The sequence below is a fragment of the Peromyscus maniculatus genome, chromosome 1 (assembly GCF_049852395.1).
Source record: "Peromyscus maniculatus bairdii isolate BWxNUB_F1_BW_parent chromosome 1, HU_Pman_BW_mat_3.1, whole genome shotgun sequence".
Lineage (NCBI taxonomy): Eukaryota > Metazoa > Chordata > Mammalia > Rodentia > Cricetidae > Peromyscus > Peromyscus maniculatus.
In genome coordinates this window covers 9,635,731-9,655,561 of record NC_134852.1, presented here as the reverse complement: position 1 = coordinate 9,655,561, position 19,831 = coordinate 9,635,731, and the positions used below count along the sequence as shown (strand labels likewise).

General features: G+C 42.4%; 1 protein-coding gene across 1 annotated transcript; it reads right to left on the bottom strand.

Moving 5' to 3' along the window:
* Positions 1-3,576: 3,576 nt before the first annotated feature.
* Positions 3,577-19,616, bottom strand: LOC143271907 (immunoglobulin alpha Fc receptor-like). Its single transcript, XM_076564559.1, has 5 exons — positions 19,556-19,616; positions 18,773-18,808; positions 11,525-11,806; positions 7,106-7,393; positions 3,577-5,390 (listed from the first exon to the last, which is right to left on the bottom strand). Exons 1-5 carry the CDS (start codon positions 19,587-19,589, stop codon positions 5,227-5,229), a joined length of 804 nt encoding a protein of 267 aa, XP_076420674.1. The 5' UTR covers positions 19,590-19,616; the 3' UTR covers positions 3,577-5,226.
* Between the last annotated feature and the right edge of the window lie 215 nt (positions 19,617-19,831).

Here is a 19,831-nt window from a genome sequence, read left to right as displayed (position 1 = left end):
TGCATGTAGAGAGGCCTGCAGTTGGTGCCATGGATCATCTTTGATTGCTCTTCCACCTTATTCACTGAGGCAGGGTCTCTCAATCAAACTCAGAGCTTACCAATATCTCCCTAGATAAGTGGTCCTGGGGATTCCTTGCCTCTGCATTCCCAGGCTGGAACTACAAGTGGGCTTCCATGTCCATGTGATGTTTTATGTGGGTTTTAGGGAGCTAGACTCAGGTCTTTATTCTAGCCTTGCAAATATTTTAATCACTGAGCTATCTCCCCAAACGTATTAGGTGTGTGTGTGTGTGTGTGTGTGTGTGTGTGTGTGTGTGTGTGTGCACATATCTGTGTATTTTTGGATACATTGTTCCTCAAGAGCCAGGAACTTGCCAATAGGCTAGGCTAGCTGACCCATAAGTGCTAGGTATCCACGTCCTGCCTCCCCAGCACAGTGATCATGAGCATGTGTTACCACCCTTGGTTTTTATGTTTTAGAGATTTCATTTTAAATTATGTGTGTCCATGTGTGGGTATGTGCACATGAGTGTAGTGCCTGTAGAGGCCTCAAAAGGATTCCGTAGAGCTGGAATTACAGGTGGTCATGAGCCTCCTGATGTGGATGATCTTCACTGTTGAGCCATCCTCCCAGGTTCTACCTGGCTTTGGGTGACTGAACTGAGGTCCTCATAGCTGTAAGGTGAGCATTTTACTGACTTGTTGGTCAGTTTGCTTTCTCTCCCTTTCTCCTCCATTAATGTTGGGGTTTGTTGGTTTACTATGTTGGACACCATGGATTCCTTCTTCCTGTCTCGATTACTTCTTTCTCTCATGAAATTTATTATTTCCTGTACCCTTGTGACTGAGAGCATCTTTCTTCCTCCTATGTGCATGATATTAATTTTGTCATCTTCTGTGAGGCTTGCTTGGTGATCATGACCAGCCTCAGTTTGTGTTTATCTTAAAATATCCTTACTTCCTTGTCAACTTCATGGCAAAACTCTCCTGGATATAGCAGCATTAGTTGAGTCAATTGATTTCAATTCTTGAAATACATCATCCCACACTTTTCTGCCTTTTGGGTTGCTGAGAGAGCTTACATTATTCTGATATATGTGCCTTTATAAATGAGCTGGTATCTTTCCCTTATGGCTAAAAGACTATTAAAAATAGTCTTTCTTTGTTTTGTGTTTTTGATATCTTGACTGTATTATGTCATGCAGAGTTCTACTCTGATTATGTCTATTTGGAGTTCAAGATAACTCTTGTGTTTGGATGTCTAGGTCTTTCGCTCGACTTGGGAAACTTTCTGCTCTAAGTTGATTTTATAGATTATCTAGACCTGTGATGCATTTGACGACATTCTTGCCATCTGGTGGGGTCTCAGATTTTGTCTTTTAATCACCGTTCTACTTTCACTCTCGTTGCTGTGATAAGTTACCCTGGCAAAGGAAACCTAGGGGAGAAATGGTTTATTTAGCTAACACTTCCACATTAACATCTACCACAACTGGAGCGTCAAGCCAGAATTCACACCCCATTTTCTCAAACTCACAATTTCTGACATTGTTGGTTGTGAGCATAGCCATCTTTCCAGCCCTCATGATTTCTTCAATCCTATGAATGTTTACATAATTTCTTTGAGATTTCCCCAATTTTATTAGCATAAATAAAGCTTTTTGTGTGACATTTAGCATAAATATGTTAATTGCATGTATAAAGCTTTTGGTGTGACATTTCCTTATAGGCATGAACTGTTTTGTGGTCCTGAAGATATCCATCCTCTCTGTTACTTTTTACTACCCCCTCCCATCTTCTCCTTCCACATCTCTAATAATCCCCATTTTACTTTTATGTCCTTTCCCCACTCCAAATACATATATAATAGAAAATATATGTTTCTGGTGTTTGTGAGACTGGTTTATTTCTTCTACTTTTTCAATTATTGGTCCAATGGTGTCAAATACATTGGCACTGTGACAAGTCAGAATGGCTAGCATCTTTCAAAGTTGTAAATGTCAACTTTGTGCCCCAAATGAAGTTGTCATTTAATACAGTTTCATATTTCCCAAATAGGATTGGATTGTGACCTTCATTTGTTCTTGTGTTTATGTATTTAATTTACATTTAGACAAAACCAATACCTTAAAGACAAAGGAGGGGACTTACTATTGCAGCAAGCCTACCAGTTGTTTATAATTGGTGGATACACATTTAAAAATATCCAAATCCCTGTGTAGATGCGGAATGGGTGTCACAAAGTCCCACCCCTGGCTGAGGAACTGTTTAAGCCATTGATGGCTGCTGGGAGAGGGAGTCAGTATTTCCCCATAGGGTGCAGTCATTGAGAGGCAGCCCATGTTCCAGGGCATGGCTCTATCAACCAGGCACATACTGGTCATATTAACTAGGTTCAGTGAGTTTTAAAATACAGCATATGAATTAAGTGGGGGGTGGGGGTGTGGGAGTGGTGGTATGGAGAAGGAAGGAATTGAAGGAGATGGGAGTGGATTTTATCAAAATATATTCACATATGGAATTCTTGAACAGTAAAAATAAAAATATAAAGAAGAACTATAAAAAAATAAAGAAGAAAACCTGAGAAGTAAAAGAGAGGTCCTAGCCTGGTGGTGTAGACCTGTTATCCTAGCTACCCAAGAGGCTGAGTCAGGAGGATTGAGGCGATGCTACATAAAAGAAGAAAGACTCTTGGTTTCGGTTACTCAAGCGTGGGCCTGATATACTCAGAAGGGTTTCTCTCTCTTGTGTTCTAATCTAATATTTGTTTAATCTAAAAGAAGCCTAGTGTAAAAGACAACTTTGTAATCTAAGAAGCAGTGTGAATATCCAGAGGGCCTGATCCAGTTGGTGGCTCCTCAGCTATTGGTTCATAGTTCATGTGTTTCCATTCGTTTGGCTATTTGTCCCTGTGCTTTTTCCAATCTTGATCTCAACAATTCTCGCTCATACAAACCCTTCTCTTTCTCGCCAAATGGACTCCTCCACCTGGGGCCTGGCCGTGGATCTCTGGACCCACTTCCCTCAGTCTTTGGATGAGATTTCTAGCATGACAATTAGGGTGTTTGGCCATCCTATCACCAGAGTTGGTCAGTTTGGGCTTTCTCTCAACCATTGCCAGTAGTCTATTGTGGAGTGTCTGAGACAGTTGATTAGCTTGAACTGTTTGGGAGACATCCAGGCAGTGGACCAGGACCTATCCTCAGTGCATGAGCTGGCCCTTTGGAACCTGGGGCTTATGCAGGGACACTTTGCTCAGCCTGGGAGGAGGGGACTGGACCTGCCTGGACTGAATCTACCAGGTTGAACTCAATACCCAGGGGAGTCTTTGCCCTGGAGGAGATGGGAATGGGGGGTGGGCTGGGGGGGAAGATGGGGGGGCGCAGGAGGGGGGAGGACATGTAAAATTAAATTAAATTATAAAATAAAAAATTATAAAAAATGAAGTAGTGTGAATAAAGTTCATACTCTGTATATACCAAACAGCACAGCAAATACAATAACAAAAAAGAATGAGGAACTGTTGTCTTAATTTACAGGAGTCTCATAAGGTAGAAAATATTATGTTCCTGGCCATACTTACTCAGAACAGCACACAAAGTCATAATCACAAATCATCATTTTGTACCCATATGAGGTTTCCAACATATTTTGTGTGTGGGTCATTGATTTCAACACCTCGATGATTCCAGCACATAGTCTTAGACCTGGTCACCACATCTCCCTTCCTCCGACCCCCCCCCCACATTCACACACTTCTTGAGTCAAGGCATAAATGTGTCACACAGGTGAAATAGGAAATGTGGTAAAACTGAGGTTGTGCATTCAGCTGAGCTTGAAGGCATGACTTACATTGTATGTCCAAAGTATAATATGATTGATTGTAAGCTTATCCTAGAGGTCAGCTAATTTTGAACAGGCTGAGTATATAGGATGTCAGAAGAATTAGTACATAGCTCTGAAGATCTCAAAGCACATAATTGATTATAAATTGGATGAGAGTTTGATGTGTAAAGGCAAACTGTAAATAGCATTTCTTAAAAAAGAATTCTTACAGAGAATCACAAGTTTGATGTAGACTGGGCCACAAAGTGAGTTCAAGTCTATCCTGGACAACTATATGAAAACTCTTAAAATGAAAAGAGGGCTGGGGATGCAACTCAGTTGTAGAAAACTCATCGACCATATGTGAGACCATCAGTTCAGCCTCCAGTATCACAAAAGGAGGAACACAAAAAGGATGTTAAAAAGATGGAAAATTATAATTATAATCAATGGTCTCGGTTTGCTTTCTACAGCTGTGGTAAAACACCATGACAGAAGCAACTTGGGGAGTAAAAGATTTATTTGGCTTATAGGTTACAGTCTGTCATCAGGGGAAGCCGAGGTAGGAAATCAAGGCAGGAACATGGATGCAGGAACATGGATGCAGGAACTGAAGCAGAGGCCATGGAAGAGTGGTGTGTACTAGCTTTCTCAGTTTGCATTTTATAAAACCCAGAACCACCTGCCCAAGGTGGCACCATCCACAGTGATCTGTGGCCCCCCACATCAATCATTAATCAAGAAAATGTCCCACAGATTTGCCTACAGGACAATCTGATTGAGACATTTTCTCAATGGACATCTCCTCTTCCCGGATAACCCTAGCTTGTGTCTAGTTGACTGCTCCCTTCCCAAAAAACACAACCAAGAAAAAAACAACAACTAACTAAGGGAAGGGGAAAATGATGTAGTTATATTATAATCTCACAAATAAAAGAAAAAATATATTAAAAAAACTAACCCTCATACTAACCAGTAGAGAAGAAATAGCATCAGATCCACCTAGGACCACACCGTGTGATAACTCTGTGTACTATGGATTTTTTTGTCTTGAAAGAAAGGAAGACAAGGCTGATTTGGTCCATGTTTTCAAAGAGAGTATTCTATTATGGCAGGAGAGCATGCAATAGGAGCAGCTCCATGGGAGTGACAGTGGCAGAGAGCTAGATGGGAACCCAAAGTGAGCATCACCTTCAAAGAGTAGCCTCCAGTGGCCTACATATATCACATCTCCCCACACAGCGCCCTCTGCTGGGGAGTAAGTGTTCAAACACATGAGCCTGTGATGGACACTTTACCCTCGAACCTTACGTTCCGCAGATGGATCCAGGCTTCTAATGGCTTTTCCTTTTTGCAAGATGCATCCCCACCTGCAGTTCCCAGTGTTTACCCACAGCCACTATTTGCTCCATCTCTGTGCAGCCAATTCCTGAAAGTCTTCCTTGTGTGATACCCTGCGGCTGTTCCAATCTTCAGCTAGTATCACCAAGAGAACCACAAGGACCAGCCCTGCCATACCCATCCGGATTGAATTCTCCATCATGGAATTTTGCTTGCTGGAGTCTAGAGACATAAGGGAAAGAAATGGGTAATTATTGGCCATGATCCATTCTATCTCAGTTCTATATCCCTGAAGTAGGGACTCTTTGCCCTATACATTGCCAAAACCCGGTCTTAGCCCTTTTTAATGAGCTCACATATTCACAGTCACCACACTTCTAGGGTGTGTGAGATAGAGAAAGACCAAGGGTGAGAAATTGTGGTTCCAGGGAAAGGAGGAGTTGTGCTTTATTTTCTCACCTCATTTGGTCAATACCTCCCTGAGTCAGGAGCTCTGAATTTTTTCCTTCATACTTTCCTCACCCTACATGACAATTTATGTTCCTCTCAAATGTGGCAAAATAGACACACCATCACTGCAAGATTTAAGATAAGTTTAGCTAAAACATATCTCTACTTAAAAATGACCATTGTGATAATGATGGAGCCAATTGCCTTATGCATGCTAGGCAGGTGCTCTGTCGCTCAACTTCATTCCAACTTCTCATTTCCAATTATTGTATGACATTTGTAGACAATGATGCTCAAGTGAGCTACTTTTTTTAAAATTTTTTCATAGGTTAGTTGGTCTTTATCTTTATAAATCTGTTTCCCCTGCCCCCATGGCTGTAATGTAATATATGAGCCGACAATGTTCAGAAAAATTGAATGTTCAATAATATTCTCCTGTTAAACGAAAGTTTCTCTAGCATGCATAAGTTTGTGAGACTCTATCTCAGAACTACAAATAGATTCCATGACCTAGTCAATTATATGAAATGTGATTTTTTCCTTTTATCATTATCATGAACATGCATTTTAAGATTTAGTTTGGTTGAGTTCATTATTTCTTTTCTTTAGAGCAAGCATGTCCTGTATCTTGTTTTAGAAGCCATTTCCTATGTCAGGGTCAAGGTAATTCTCTTCTGTGGTCTCCCACAGGATATACTTGGCAGTTAAGCCTCTAATCCATCAGCAATGTGTTCTTGTTTAATTGAACTTTTTTAATTGAACTCTAATTATTCTGCAGGGAAATCCAGGTGTCTCTCTGCCACTCATTGGAAAGACCCATCTAGCTTTACAACCTTGTGACACACGGTTACCACACTGCAGAGCTCACAGCATCGCTGGGGTGATGATACTTTTCTCAAAAGATGGGCAGGAGAAGCAGAATGTGGTCAACCCACTCAGCTACCAGCAACTAGTTTCCTCTACCAGAAATCTCACCTTTTTTTTTGCTCCTTCAAGTGCAGTTTTATATGTCAACAACAAAATAGATGAGTCTTATGATTCAATCTTTATAGTCAATCACTCCCAGTGGATTCTCAAAGTGAATTTAAAGATTACTAGCTACTAAAATAAGTGACCCTGAATGTGATTCTCTCCTTTATCAATAGACTGAGAAGATGGAGGGATGGTGCAGTGGTTAAAAGCATTTGCTGCACTTGCCGAGGTCCTGGGTTCAGTTTCCAGCACCCACACTGGATGGTTCAGAATCACCTGTAAATTCAGCTTCAGGGAATCAATCACCCTCTTCTGGCCCCTGCCAGCATTGTGCATACACACACACACACACACACACACACACACACACACACACACACACGCCCCTTTCTCCTCATGCTCCTCGGGAGAGTGAGTCTTTACTGCCATACGCCTCTTTCTCAGAACACCTCTTCACACTCCCACCTACAGGCAGCACTGGTGGAAAACAAAGAGCCGGACTGTGATGCATCTACCTGTGACAAGGATCTCCAGGGCATTACTGGGGGCTGACCACACATGGGGGCTGTTGCTGTGCCAACCGTAGCACCTGTAGTTCCCAGAGAAGCCAGCGTCCACAGGACCAAGACTGAAGTTGCCCTGATACTCTTCAGGTTGGTGCCATGGCGATGAAGTGTCTCCCTCCTTGGCCAGTGAAAATCTGCTGAACAGGGTGTGTGCTGAACTGCACTGGAAAGAAATGTTCCCTCCTGGTATCAGCGCAAGGCTTTGATCTGTGGAGAGGACAGGTTTGTCGTATAAGCCTGAAAGAGAAGACAGTGAGCTGTTAGCAAAATTTTGTTCTTTAAACAATTGTTTTCAGGGGCTGGGGGCAGTGGGTCTGCAGTTAAAAGCACTGGCTGCTCTATCAGAGTGGCAACTGCTTGTAACTTCAGTTCTAGGGATTTGATGCCCTCTTCTGGCTTCTAAGGGCACTGCATTCACATGGTCCACTGGCAGGCATAAAATCCATATACAGAAAATAATAAAAAAAATCAGTTGATGCTGGAGAGAGGGATCAGCAGATAAGAACATTGGCTGCTCTTTCAGAGGTCCTGAGTTCAATTCCCAGACCCCACATGGTGGCTCACAACCATCTGTAACTGCAGTTCCATGGGATCCGATGCACTCTTCTGATGTGCAGATATACATTCAGACAACACACTCATATACAGAAATAAATAAATCTTTTAACAAGAAAAACAATTCAGTTGAGGAAATTGACTAAAAGATGTTCTCCTTTTTCTATTAAAAAAAATATTTGCAGCCAGGCATTATGGTTTGTGGATGTAACCTCAGCACTCGGGGGGGTGGGTGAGGTAGGAAAGTCACGAGTAAAGGTTCGTGTGGGATACTGAGTGAGACTCTGTCTCACAAGTAGAAATTTTATGGAATTAACTCCATGTCTATCTGGGGCATACGATGTACAACACGGTTGTTTCCAACCACGAAGACAAAAATGGATATAACTGGAGATTATTATATTAAGTAAATTTAGTCAGACTCAGAAAAATCATGTTTTCTCTCAATTGTGCATCATAGACTTTTATATAGATACATAAATTAATGCATGACTATATGACGAGAAAAGAGAAGCAGTACTAAACACACACACACACACACACACACACACACACACACACACACACACACAACCTGACAAGAACAAAAGCAAACTTATTATTTGTTATGGGGATGGAATCCAGGGCTTCATGTATAAGAGGCAAACACCACACTACTTTTCATTATTGACTTTTCCCCCCTAATTTTTAAAGATTAAAAAAATTAAATATCTTTTATTGATTCTTTGGGGAATTGACATCGTGCGCTGCAATCCCACTCATTTCCCTGTCCTTCCATATGTGCTGTTCCCCCTTGCAGCTCCCCCAAAGAAAAACATTAATTAACAAACAACCCCCCCCAAACACCTCACTCCTTTGTCCTTCCCACCTCTCCAACACCTCTTGGCTCATCTTAGTGGCACTGGGAGCTGCGGTGTGTCACACAGTAGACCCTTTTGTCCCAATGGCTTTACTTGCAGTTGTCCATGGTAATAAGTTGTTGGTCTGGTTCAAGGCCTCTCTGGCTTTTGGTACACCATCAATACTGCCCCCCCACAAAACTCCTTTTAAGTATCCCACTGTTGTCCGGAGTCATGGAGATGCCGCAGCTCTGGTTCCACAGGACCAGTCCCTTCATGTGCTCCATAGATGGGGTAGATGTTAGGGTAGGCCAACTCAAAGCACTGGATGAGATACCTGTGTAGTAGCTGAGCTGGTCATTCCTATCCTCTGCTGGGACTACACCCCTCCGGCAAGGAGCAGAGCTAGCTCTCCTGTGTTCCCCACCATCGGGGTTAGCTATCCTGTGCCCATGGTGAGGGAGGGTTGTGGCCAGATCTCCTAGGGCCAAGGCAGTCAGGGCCAGCTCTCCCATGTGGGGCGGGGCCAAGTCTCCTGCTGCAGCAACGGGGGGGGGGGGAAGGGCCAGTCAAGGGTGGGGCCAGCTCAGCATGTCTCTTGGATTTTGACATGTGTGATTTGCATTCTCTCCTCCCCCAGGGGGTAACATGGGCCACAGGCATCAACACAGACCCCAAATGCAGTAGGACCATGGACCCAGACATGGCCCTTGTCAGTAGCTCAGACTCAGATGTCACTCTGGTTCTGGGGCAGGACAGGCCACACAGATCAGTATGGCCCTGACAGCAGCATGGCCACAAATGGCTGCTCAGACCCCTGGCAGCTGTAGTCTTTGATGCTAACAGGAGCTGCAGACATCCACACAGACCCTGGCTGAGGCAGGCCACAGATGCAGACATGGCGCTCTGCAGCAGTTCAGGCCTGGCCGTCACCATGGCCCAGTATGATCTGGGGGCAGATGGCACTCAGACACCAACACGGTCCCAGGTGGTGACCCAGATGCTCGGCATCTGCACGGCCTTTAGTGGTAACAGGAGCCATGGACATCCACACAGATCCTGGCTGCTGTAGGGTCACAGACCCAGACATGGTTCTTGGTAGAAGCTCGGCTGAATATCATCATGGCCCTGGGTGGCAGTTCAGGCCACCCACATCAACCTCTTCCTCACTGCCTTTGCTTCCTCGGTTCTGCCTCTCTCTCAGCACATGATCGGCTCTGCTTCTCTTTCTCTCCCATTTCTCCACCATAGAGTTGCCTTGAGGTGCTGGGAGGGCCTGTGGGTGAATTCCACCCACCCAGGCTGGCTTGTGGGTCGATTTTTTTATTTATTTAAATTTTGAGACAGGGTCTTGAAATGTAACTCAGATTCGCTTTGATCTTATGATCCTTCTGTCTCACCTTGAGTGCTGGGGTTACTGATGTACACCAGTACACACCCAATTTTTCATCCCTTCTTGTCCCCTGTCCTTCTCTCCCCTCCTCTCCCTTCCCCTCTCCTCCCATTTCCACTCTCTCTCTCTCCTCCCGTCATCTTCTCCTCAACCCTTCCCTTTCTCTGCCCCTTCTCTGTTTCTGTCAAAAGGCTCTCATGTAGCCGGGGCTGACCTCAAATTAACTACGGAGCAATGGATGACCTAGAACGTCTGCTTCTCCTGCCTCCACCTCTGGGATTATTGAGTTACTAGTGTGCATCATCACATCTGGCTTATTTTTAAAACTAAAAAGGTTTTGTGTGTTTATCATGTACACTATGATGTTGTATATCTATCATGCAAGCCAAGACATTTGATAAATGTATACATTTTGTAATGGCTAATTGGAGTGAATAGCACATATATCACCTGACACAGTTATGTTTTTTGTGGTAAAGAACAGTTGAAATACAACATGCATAGCCTCTGGTTTTCTTGTAATGACCCCATGACCCAGTGTAGTCATGAGAAAAGGAGAAAAGTATCAGTCAATTTCCAAGAATGGAAAGTCCCAGAAAATACTTACCCATGCTCTTCAAAACTGTCAAGGCTATCAAAAGCAAGAGAGAGAACTAAATACAATGTAAGATCTTGGGTGGGGTCCTGGAGTAGATAAAGGCCATTAGATAGCAACTAAGGAACTCTGAATATACTTGAGATACCAGCTAAGAGAGAGATCAATATTTATTCATTCGTTCTTGATCTTCTCAGTCTTCAACATCTTCTTAGTTTTTCTGAACCTAAAGCTATCCTAAAAATATGTGAGGTGGGGAGGATCTGGGAAGAATTGCGGGAGGGAAAAGAATATGATAAAAATATATTGTATGAAAACAATTTAAATAAAAATTAAAAAAGTATGAACATCATCTAATGCAGAGACTCACAGCTGCCCAAGATATAGAGAAAAAAGATAGCTGTGGTCCCAAACATAAACAAGACATTTATACCATCCCTGTCTAAGACTCAGGGAACACTGTCCAAAGGTGAATGGGAAGTATTCAAGAGTCAGAGGACAGGGTGAGAGCTAGTAAATGTCATTCTCTAGACTTGACAGACCCACCACAATTATTAACATACAACCGTAATTACCTGCATTGGGTCCACACAAGAGCAACCCTGTCAACAGTAGGTCAAGGAAGCAGGGGACTTGGGGGATGAGGAAGTAATCAGGGGCTCCTGCCCTTTATGACGGGATTACTGGCTCTTGACAGACTCTTGGGGAGGGGGAATCTTTGCCTTTAGTTGTGTACCTACTGAGGTGCCTGCCAGGCTCCAGACGTTATCTACAAACCCTTAGTAATGGGAATGACACTGGTTAATCTCAGTGTGTCACAAAACAAAAATGAATAGAAGTGGGGGCGAGAGTGGTTAGTGTGCACTGCGTACACTGTGTGAAGTTACCTCCTAACAATTGTAATGAACAAAAATAAAAGCAAAAGCCAAAGTCTGCTCATTAAGACAAAACCATCTGAAGGCCAGGTTCCCAAGATGTCTCCTTACCTGTCACCACCACCTCCAGGGGTTTGCTCCACTCTGACCAGTGGTACTTCTTCTTATACTGACACTGATAACCTCCTGCCATGGTTGTATTCATGTGGTTGATGATGAATTCAGCCTTCTTCTGAAATCCTAATTTCTTCTCGATGACTGTGTGTGTGGAGTTTTTCATCAGGGACAGCTGATACAGGAAGGCTTCGGGTATTCCCCGGCAGAGAATCCTCACAGAACCATTCCAGGGAACCACAGGACTTGTGGCAGCAGATAAGGTAGGAATGGGAAGTTCTGAAAGGAAACGGAGCCTAGGCTCAGATGGCTTGCAGAAGCTATTTTATTTCATCTGTGTTGGGGGCCATGAGTTAAACTGCAAAGGACCTATAACCATTTCAATTTGAAATAGTATTGTGTCTGGAGATAAATCTCAGTTGCTAAAGTGCTTGACCTGCAATCTCTGTGTTTCAATTAATTTCTTTTTCTTTTATATGTATTGGCGTGTTGCCTGCGTGTGTGTCTGTGTAAGGTGTCAGATCTTGGAGTTACAGACAGTTGTGAGCTGCCACGTGGGTGCTGGGAGTTGAACCGGGGTCCTTTGGAAGAACAGCCAGCACTTTTAACCATTGAGGCATCTCTCTAGCCCCCTTGATTTGCAAGAATGAGCACCTAACTTTGCCTCTCCAGACCTCACACCAACAACCAGAAGTGGTGAGGTGCACTTATAAACCCATTGTGGAGGCAGAGGCAAGCAAATTCCAGGGCTTTCGGGCCAGTCAGGCTAGCTTAATCAGTGAGCCCCAGGCCAGTGAGAGATTCTGCTTCAAAGAACAGCAGTGAGTGCAGAGACTCATGGCTGCCTGTGATGCTGATAATTTGTGAAGGCTGAGTGTACAGCCCTAAATGGGAGACTTAAACCACCTCCTCTTAGTCTCAGGGAACATAATTGGAAAGTGTGTGGAAAGTAGGTAAGAGGTGGAAGATAGAGAGACGAGCTGTCAAGTGTCATCCTTTGGGGATGACATAGCCAATGCAAACATATTTCACAGCAGCAGCAGCTGCTGGCAAAGAGTCTGCAGAATACGGCTTGTCAATAACTAATGATAGATGGGACAAGAGCCCCCCTGACCTCACCCCTCTTTGCTGAATTATTGATTACTAATGGATTCTGAGGAAGGGGTAGGCATTATCTTGAGTTATGTACCCATTAGTGAGTCCTTCAGGCTCCAGTGGATGCCTGTAAACCCATGGTTACTCAGGAGGCCCTGGTTAAACTCATTGGGCCAAATACACACACACACACACACACACACACACACACACACACACACACACACACCCCTCACACGGCACGGACATGTGAAAGAGACTTGTAGGGAAGAAGTGGAGGGTAAGGAGTGTAGGAGGGAGGTAAGAGAAAGTGTGCTAGTGTCATCAATAAGAATTCACTGTATACAGGTATGAACTTGTCAAAGAACAAGTGTAATTAATTATTTTTAAAAGAACAAGAAGGTGGACATCACCTGAAGGGGAACAACAGCAATTTTGTCCTATGTCCACTATATGCACACAGATGTGCATGCTCACCTGCACATATATGAACAACCCTCCCAAAGGAAGCAGTTATTTTGGCTATATTTCATACATTGACATATATACAGGGTTTTACTATGCAGTTTCAAACTCACAACCATTTTGCCTCCCAAGAATTTGGGTTACAGATGTGTACCGCCATTGCTAGGCTTTTTAAAAAAATGACTGTTTGTGTTAATTTAGTTGCACTGATTGCTTCATCATGCTGTACACTCATCATCACCATTTATGATGGTTTCACAACCTCAGATAGAAACCCTGTAACCATGAAGCAGTAAATTGTCACTCTCCCTTAGTTAGCATCTGGACTTCAAACCCATTTCTTGTCTCCAAGTACCCAAAATAAAAAAAATTGTAAAAGAGATATGTGTGTGTGATTGCATGCATATTTGTGTATATTTTATAATAATACATACACACATACATGTATAAATACACACACATGTGTATGTATGTATGTATCTGATAGAGGAATGAAGAGTTCTGAGGGCCAGGGCCAGGTGACCTGGAACCAGAATGGGCAGATCCTGGTGCTGAGTCCAGGACCTCACAGGGAGCCAGAACATGTTAGTTATCTTCCTGGCTTTACTGTTGATTGCCTTGAGCAAGCGATTTTTTTGCATCTTTAAGAATTTATTCTCAGCTTTTAATCATTGTATGGAATAGGCAATGGGGCACTCAAAGCCCTCAGATTCTCTTCGTCGTGGGTGTCTGCTCCGTGGGTGCAGCTGAGTTGGTGTAATGCTTCCCATCACACAGGAAGTCATGGGTGTGACCTTTCGTATCACAAAGCCAAACCAAAACTAAAATGTAAGTACTACGTGTTCACTCTCATATGTGGATGTTTAGAAATGTGATTTTAAAATGCTTTTTCATTTCCACATGTGCACTTAAAATACACTTTGGTCATTTTCACCACCCCCATTTCTCTCTCTGATCTTCCTGCTCTGTTGCCAAATTCACCCTTGTCAAAAAGCCCTTTAGTGTCTACTTTTTTCCCTTCACCATGTGGGTTTTTTTCATTTTTAATTATTTTTTTTCATTTATTTTACATACTGACCACAGTTTCCCCTCCCTCCTCTCCTCCCATTCTCTCCCCACCTCCTATCCACTCCCTCCCAATTCACTCCTCCTCCATCATCTCCATTCAGAAAAGGCCAGGCCTCCCATGGGGATGCACAAAACATGGCACATCAAGTTGAGGCAAGATCAAGCCCTATGCCAAGGCTGGGTGAGGTAATCCAGCATGGGGAACAGGTTCCCCTAAACCTGATAAGCACCAGCTGATGAACACCTTCGGAATATTGTAGGATACAAGATTAACTAAAAATTCAGTAGTCCTTCTACAGACAAATGGTAAATGGGATAAGAAAAAATCAGAGAAACAACACTCTTTACAATAGCCACAAGTAACAGAAAATATCCTGGGGGTAACTCTAGCCAAACAAGTGAAAGACCTATATGACAAGAACTTTAAGTCTTTGAAGAAAGAAATTGAAGAAGATATCAGAAAATGAGAAGATCTCTCACACTCATGGATAGGTAGGTTTAACATATTAATAATGGCAATCTTACCAAAAGCAATCTACAGATTCAACACAATTTTAATCAAAACCCCAACGCAATTTTTCACAGACCTTGAAAGAACAATACTCAACTTCATATGGAAAAACAAATAATCCAGGATAGCTAAAACAATCTTGTACAATAAAGAAACTTCCAGAGGTATCATCATCCCTCACTTCAAGCTGTACTATAGAGGTATAGTTACAAAACCAGCTTGGTATTGGCATAAAAACTGACATGTGGATCAATGGAATAGAACTGAAGACCCTGACATTAATCCACACACCTCTGAACACCTGATTTTTTGACAAAGAAGCCAAAACTGTACAATAGAAAAAAAATAGCATCTTCAACAAATGGTGCTGGTGTAACTGGAAGTCCACATGTAGAAGAATGCAAATAGATCCATATGTATTGCCCTGTGCAAAACTCAAGTCCAAGTGGATAAAAGACTCAACAGTTAACAAATCCATTTACACTGAACCTGATAGAAGAGGAAGTGGGAAGTAGCTTGAATCTGTTGGTACAGGAGGCAACTTCCTGAATATAACACCAGCAGCACAGACACTGAGATAGACAACTAACAAATGGGATCTCCTGAAACTGAAAAGCTTCTGTAAGGAAAAGAACACCGTCAATAAGACAAAATGGTAGCTTACAGAATGGGAAAAGATCTTCACTAACCTCACATCTGACAGGGGTGATCTCCAAAATATACAAAGAAATCAAAGAGTGAGACATAAAAAAACCAAATAATCTAATTAAAAATGGGTACAGATATAAACAGAATTCTCAACAGAAGAATCTCAAATGATTGGAAGACACTTAAGAACTGTTCAACGTCCTCACTCAGGATGATATTTTCTAGTTCCCTTCATTTGCCTGCAAATTTCATGATTTTTTTCACATCCAAGTAATACTCTACTGTGTATATGTACCACATTTTCTTTATCCATTCTTCAGTTGAAGGGAATTTAGGTTGTTTCCATGTTATGGCTATTATGAATAATGTGGCTATGAACACAGTTGAGCAAGTGTCCTTGTGGTTTGATTGAGCATCCTTTGGGTATATGCCCAAGAGTGCTATCTTGGGCATATACCCAAAGGTTTTGAGGTAGATCAATTCCCAATTTTTGGAGAAACCACTATACTGATTTGCAAAGTGGCCACGTGGGGGTCTTGCCCCACTGGGAACTTAGGTCACCCCTGAAGAGGTGGCCTAGAACTAAGGAAAGATAAGTGCACTGCTCACCCATTTCCCAGCCTTCCTCTTAGTTGGAGACAATCAGATGCAGTGGGGAGTCAAGCAAGAACTTGTTTATTGTTAGGCAGTAAGCCTCTTTTATAGATGAAAAACCTCAGAACCCTAGGAGGAAGTGGAAGGAACCAACCAATTGTTTTAAAGTTTACCCTATACTCATTTCCTTGTTTAGGAGTTGTTTATGCACTGACATTATCTCCTGATCTTTGTATCTTATCTCAGCATAAAGAACTTGAGCAAACTTCCTTTCAGCATCATTTGTATCTAATCTCTGCATAAACAACTTGGGCTAACTTCCTCTCAGCATCATCTCTGTAGCTCATGTATGTCCCACGGTGGCTGTATCAGTCTGCACTCCCACCAACAGTGGAGGAGAGTTCCCCTTGCTCCACATCCTCTCCAACATAAGCTGTCTTCAGTGTTTTTGATCTTAGCCTTTCTTACAGAATAGTCACTAGGGAAATGCAAATCAAAACAACTCTGTACCATCTTATACCTTTCAGAATGGCTAAGATAAAGAAACAGTAATGACAGCTTATGTTAGAGAGGATGTAGAGTAAGGAGAACACTCCTCCACTGCTGGTGGGAGTGAAAACTTTTACAGCTATTTTGGAAATCAATATGGCGGTTTCTCAGAAAATTGGAAATCAATCTACCTCCAGGCCCAGCTTTACCAATCTTGAGCATATTCCCACAGGATGCTCAGTCATACATACAACAAGGACACTTGCTCAACTGTGTTCATAGCAGCATTATTTGTAATACCCAGAACTTGAAAACAACCTAGATTCTCCTCAACCAAAAAATGGATAAAGTAATTTGGTACATTGACACAATGGAATATTACTCAGATATAAAAAACAATGACCTCACGAAACTAGCAGGCAAATAGAGGAATTAGAAAAAAAATTATTCTGAGTGAGGTAATCCAGACTCAGAAAGACAAACATGGTACGTACCCACTCATAAGTGGATATTAGGAGTAAAGTAAAGGATAACCAGCCTACAATCCACAGCCACAGAGAGGCTAGATAATAAAGAGGGCCCCAAAAGAGATGCACGGATTTCCCTGAGAAGGGGAAATAGAACAGATCTCCTGGGTAAACTGGGGTTGGGGTTGGGGGTCGGGTGGGGGGATGGGCACATGAGGGATTGGGTTGGGTGGGCTTGGCATGGGAGGTAGTTGGGGGCAGGATGGAGTGAGAGAGTAATGCAAGAGAAGCTTAATAGAGGGGACATTTGGGGGTTAGGGAGAAACCTGGTGATGTCTTCTTTTGACCCACCAGTTTTCATCAGAGTTTATTGGATGTGTGTGGGATGCTATTTAATGGCATGTAGGCTACACTACTGATGAAAATGACAATCCCTTCCCCAGAACCCATTAACTGCCCATAGACCCCCCAATGAGGTTTGTGACTACCTTCATGATTTCATATAGTTAAAACAGCTGAGTAATTTCACACCTGATCCTAACACTCAATCAATCAGTCATTTAGAAGACATTGAAAGAATAGTTAACATATACCCGACATCACATTTTGCCCTGTAGATACAAGATTAAATAAACAATAATTGATGATGACAATAAATTTGACCTGAATATAGAATAATGGTCACTAGAGGGATTGGGGACAGACAAAGGCTGAAAAATGGGCAGTTCAATAAATTCTAGTTCTCTAGATGACTACAGTTTTCAATAACCTATTGTGAATAAACAGGAGAGAGGAATTTGAAAAGCCCTAAATACGATATACTAAGGTAAAAGGCAAGGACAGATATTCAAGGTTGTCCTCTGACCTCCACATGCATACTGTGGCATTTTCATATATATGGAGATATAAATATTAATTAATCTGGTTTGGTTAGCACATGTGGTCTGAATACACTGAGTATTTCATCCCATTGTACCCTGTAAATTTGTGCAGTTGAGATCCCAAGTGTACACGTGTGGCTCTGTGATCAACAGTGTCAAGTTGTAGAAAAGATCAGGCGACTGGTGTGGAAGTTCAGACAGGGAAGTGGAGGGACTGTGTGGGAGGTGTGCCTAGGTGGGATGGAGCACTGTAGAGAGAAGGGGCACTACAGGAAAGGCTGAGGGTTGATAAAGGCACAGTGAAAGATAAACTCGATGAAGGTAAGCATGGGTGAAGAGGGGAAGAGACAGACATTCTGGAGGAGCAGATACAAGCCAGGAAGAGGAAGGTGGGAGGCAACTTAGAGCACTGCACCTAAGACAGCTCTGAGGAGCTATCTGAGGGAGATACCTAGAACTGTGTCTTAAGCATACAAATAACTCAGTCTTTGGAAGGATTCTGGAGAGAGAAGACATGGTAGGTGAGGGGTTCACATGTACTAGGAGACCAAAACAGGAGTCAGAGTGACAAAATATGCAGAATTTAACCTGATTACTGCTTCCTTCAGTCTAAGTCAATGCTTCCCTCAGTACTACTTAGGGTTCAGCATTGTGGTAGAGTATATGGCTGTATAATAGAGCTAGAGTAGACCGACTTCCTCTAAATAGGTGAAGTAAACAAACCTTGGTTTTGGAGAAAAAAGGAATCAACACTCAGGAGGATGTTAGACAAAACCAACTCTTATGCTTCCTCTTATGACTATTCAGTAGAACACAGGTCTTTGTTAGACATGCAGCCAGCAGAGGCCAAGGCTGTATCTACAGAGGGCCCTGGGGTCCCCTTAATGAGATAACACAGTGATGGAAACAGAAAACAATAGAATGGGAGTTTACTTGGGCTTCAGACTATCTTTCCAACATTCTACTCCACAGCTGTCATGAGTAGCATTTAAGGTTTTGTGACAGATAGGACTTAGAGGGCACTTACCTTCTTGTGCCCAAATTGTCTGGCCCAGGAAGACTGCTGGAAGAGAACCATTGGTAAAAATTTAACCTTCCAATATCCAAACTCTGGTACAAGTCTCCCTGCATAATGAGTTATGGAGTGAATCTGTATGTATGTAAGTATGTATGTATGTGTGTATGTGTCTGTCTACCTATCTTTTCATTTATCTACAGCCTATCTATTATCTATATAGCTATTATCTATAGTAATTTCAGTTATCTCTCTATAATCTATTATCTATTATGTATGTATGTATGCATATATGTATGTGTTGATCATTTCTACCTACCCATATAGGTATTATCTATTAATTGATAATCTTTTATAAATTATCTGCAATCTATCAATAAATCTGCCAGTAAGTTTCAATCACTGATTTATCACCTCTATAGATAATCTAGTTTTGTCTGTGTTGTATCATTTCTTCTGTCTAGCTCTAGATTTCAAATGTATGTCTGTATATCCACAAGAATACTTTTTTCCAAAAACAAACACACCTGAAGGGTCACCCTTACATTTTCAGTCTCCCTGTCTCTACCCTGCAGTTATCAAAAAACCCAGACAGCATGAAATGTATTGAATAGAGGCAAGCAAGCCCCACAAGATTCTAACAGAGACCCAGTTACTACCACCTCAGCAGAATGATAAGGAGATTAAACTATCCTTGGCTGCCACTAAAATCAATTAGCTTTTGTGTTAAGAGAGGTTCTAGCTTTTGTGGAATCTCTGTCTTTCTTTCTAACCCAGTTTCATTTCAGGACTCACCGAGACACAGGAAGGTGGTGTCCTGTGGAGCCATGATGTTGATATGTCCTCAACTTCCTGTCTGTGTGCATTAATAGACAACAGATACTTTTGAGACTGTAGGACTCACAGGATGTGTGAGGTCTGAGTTCCTGACCACAGGATTTCTACATCTTTTGCTCCATAGGCAAATGGAACAGTTCCTTTTTGAAAAGTTCTCAGCTGCTCTTGGGTGGACTTTTAGAAGAGGCCAAGAATCCTGTTTATATTTCAGACATGAAAGGAGGGTTTTCCTCA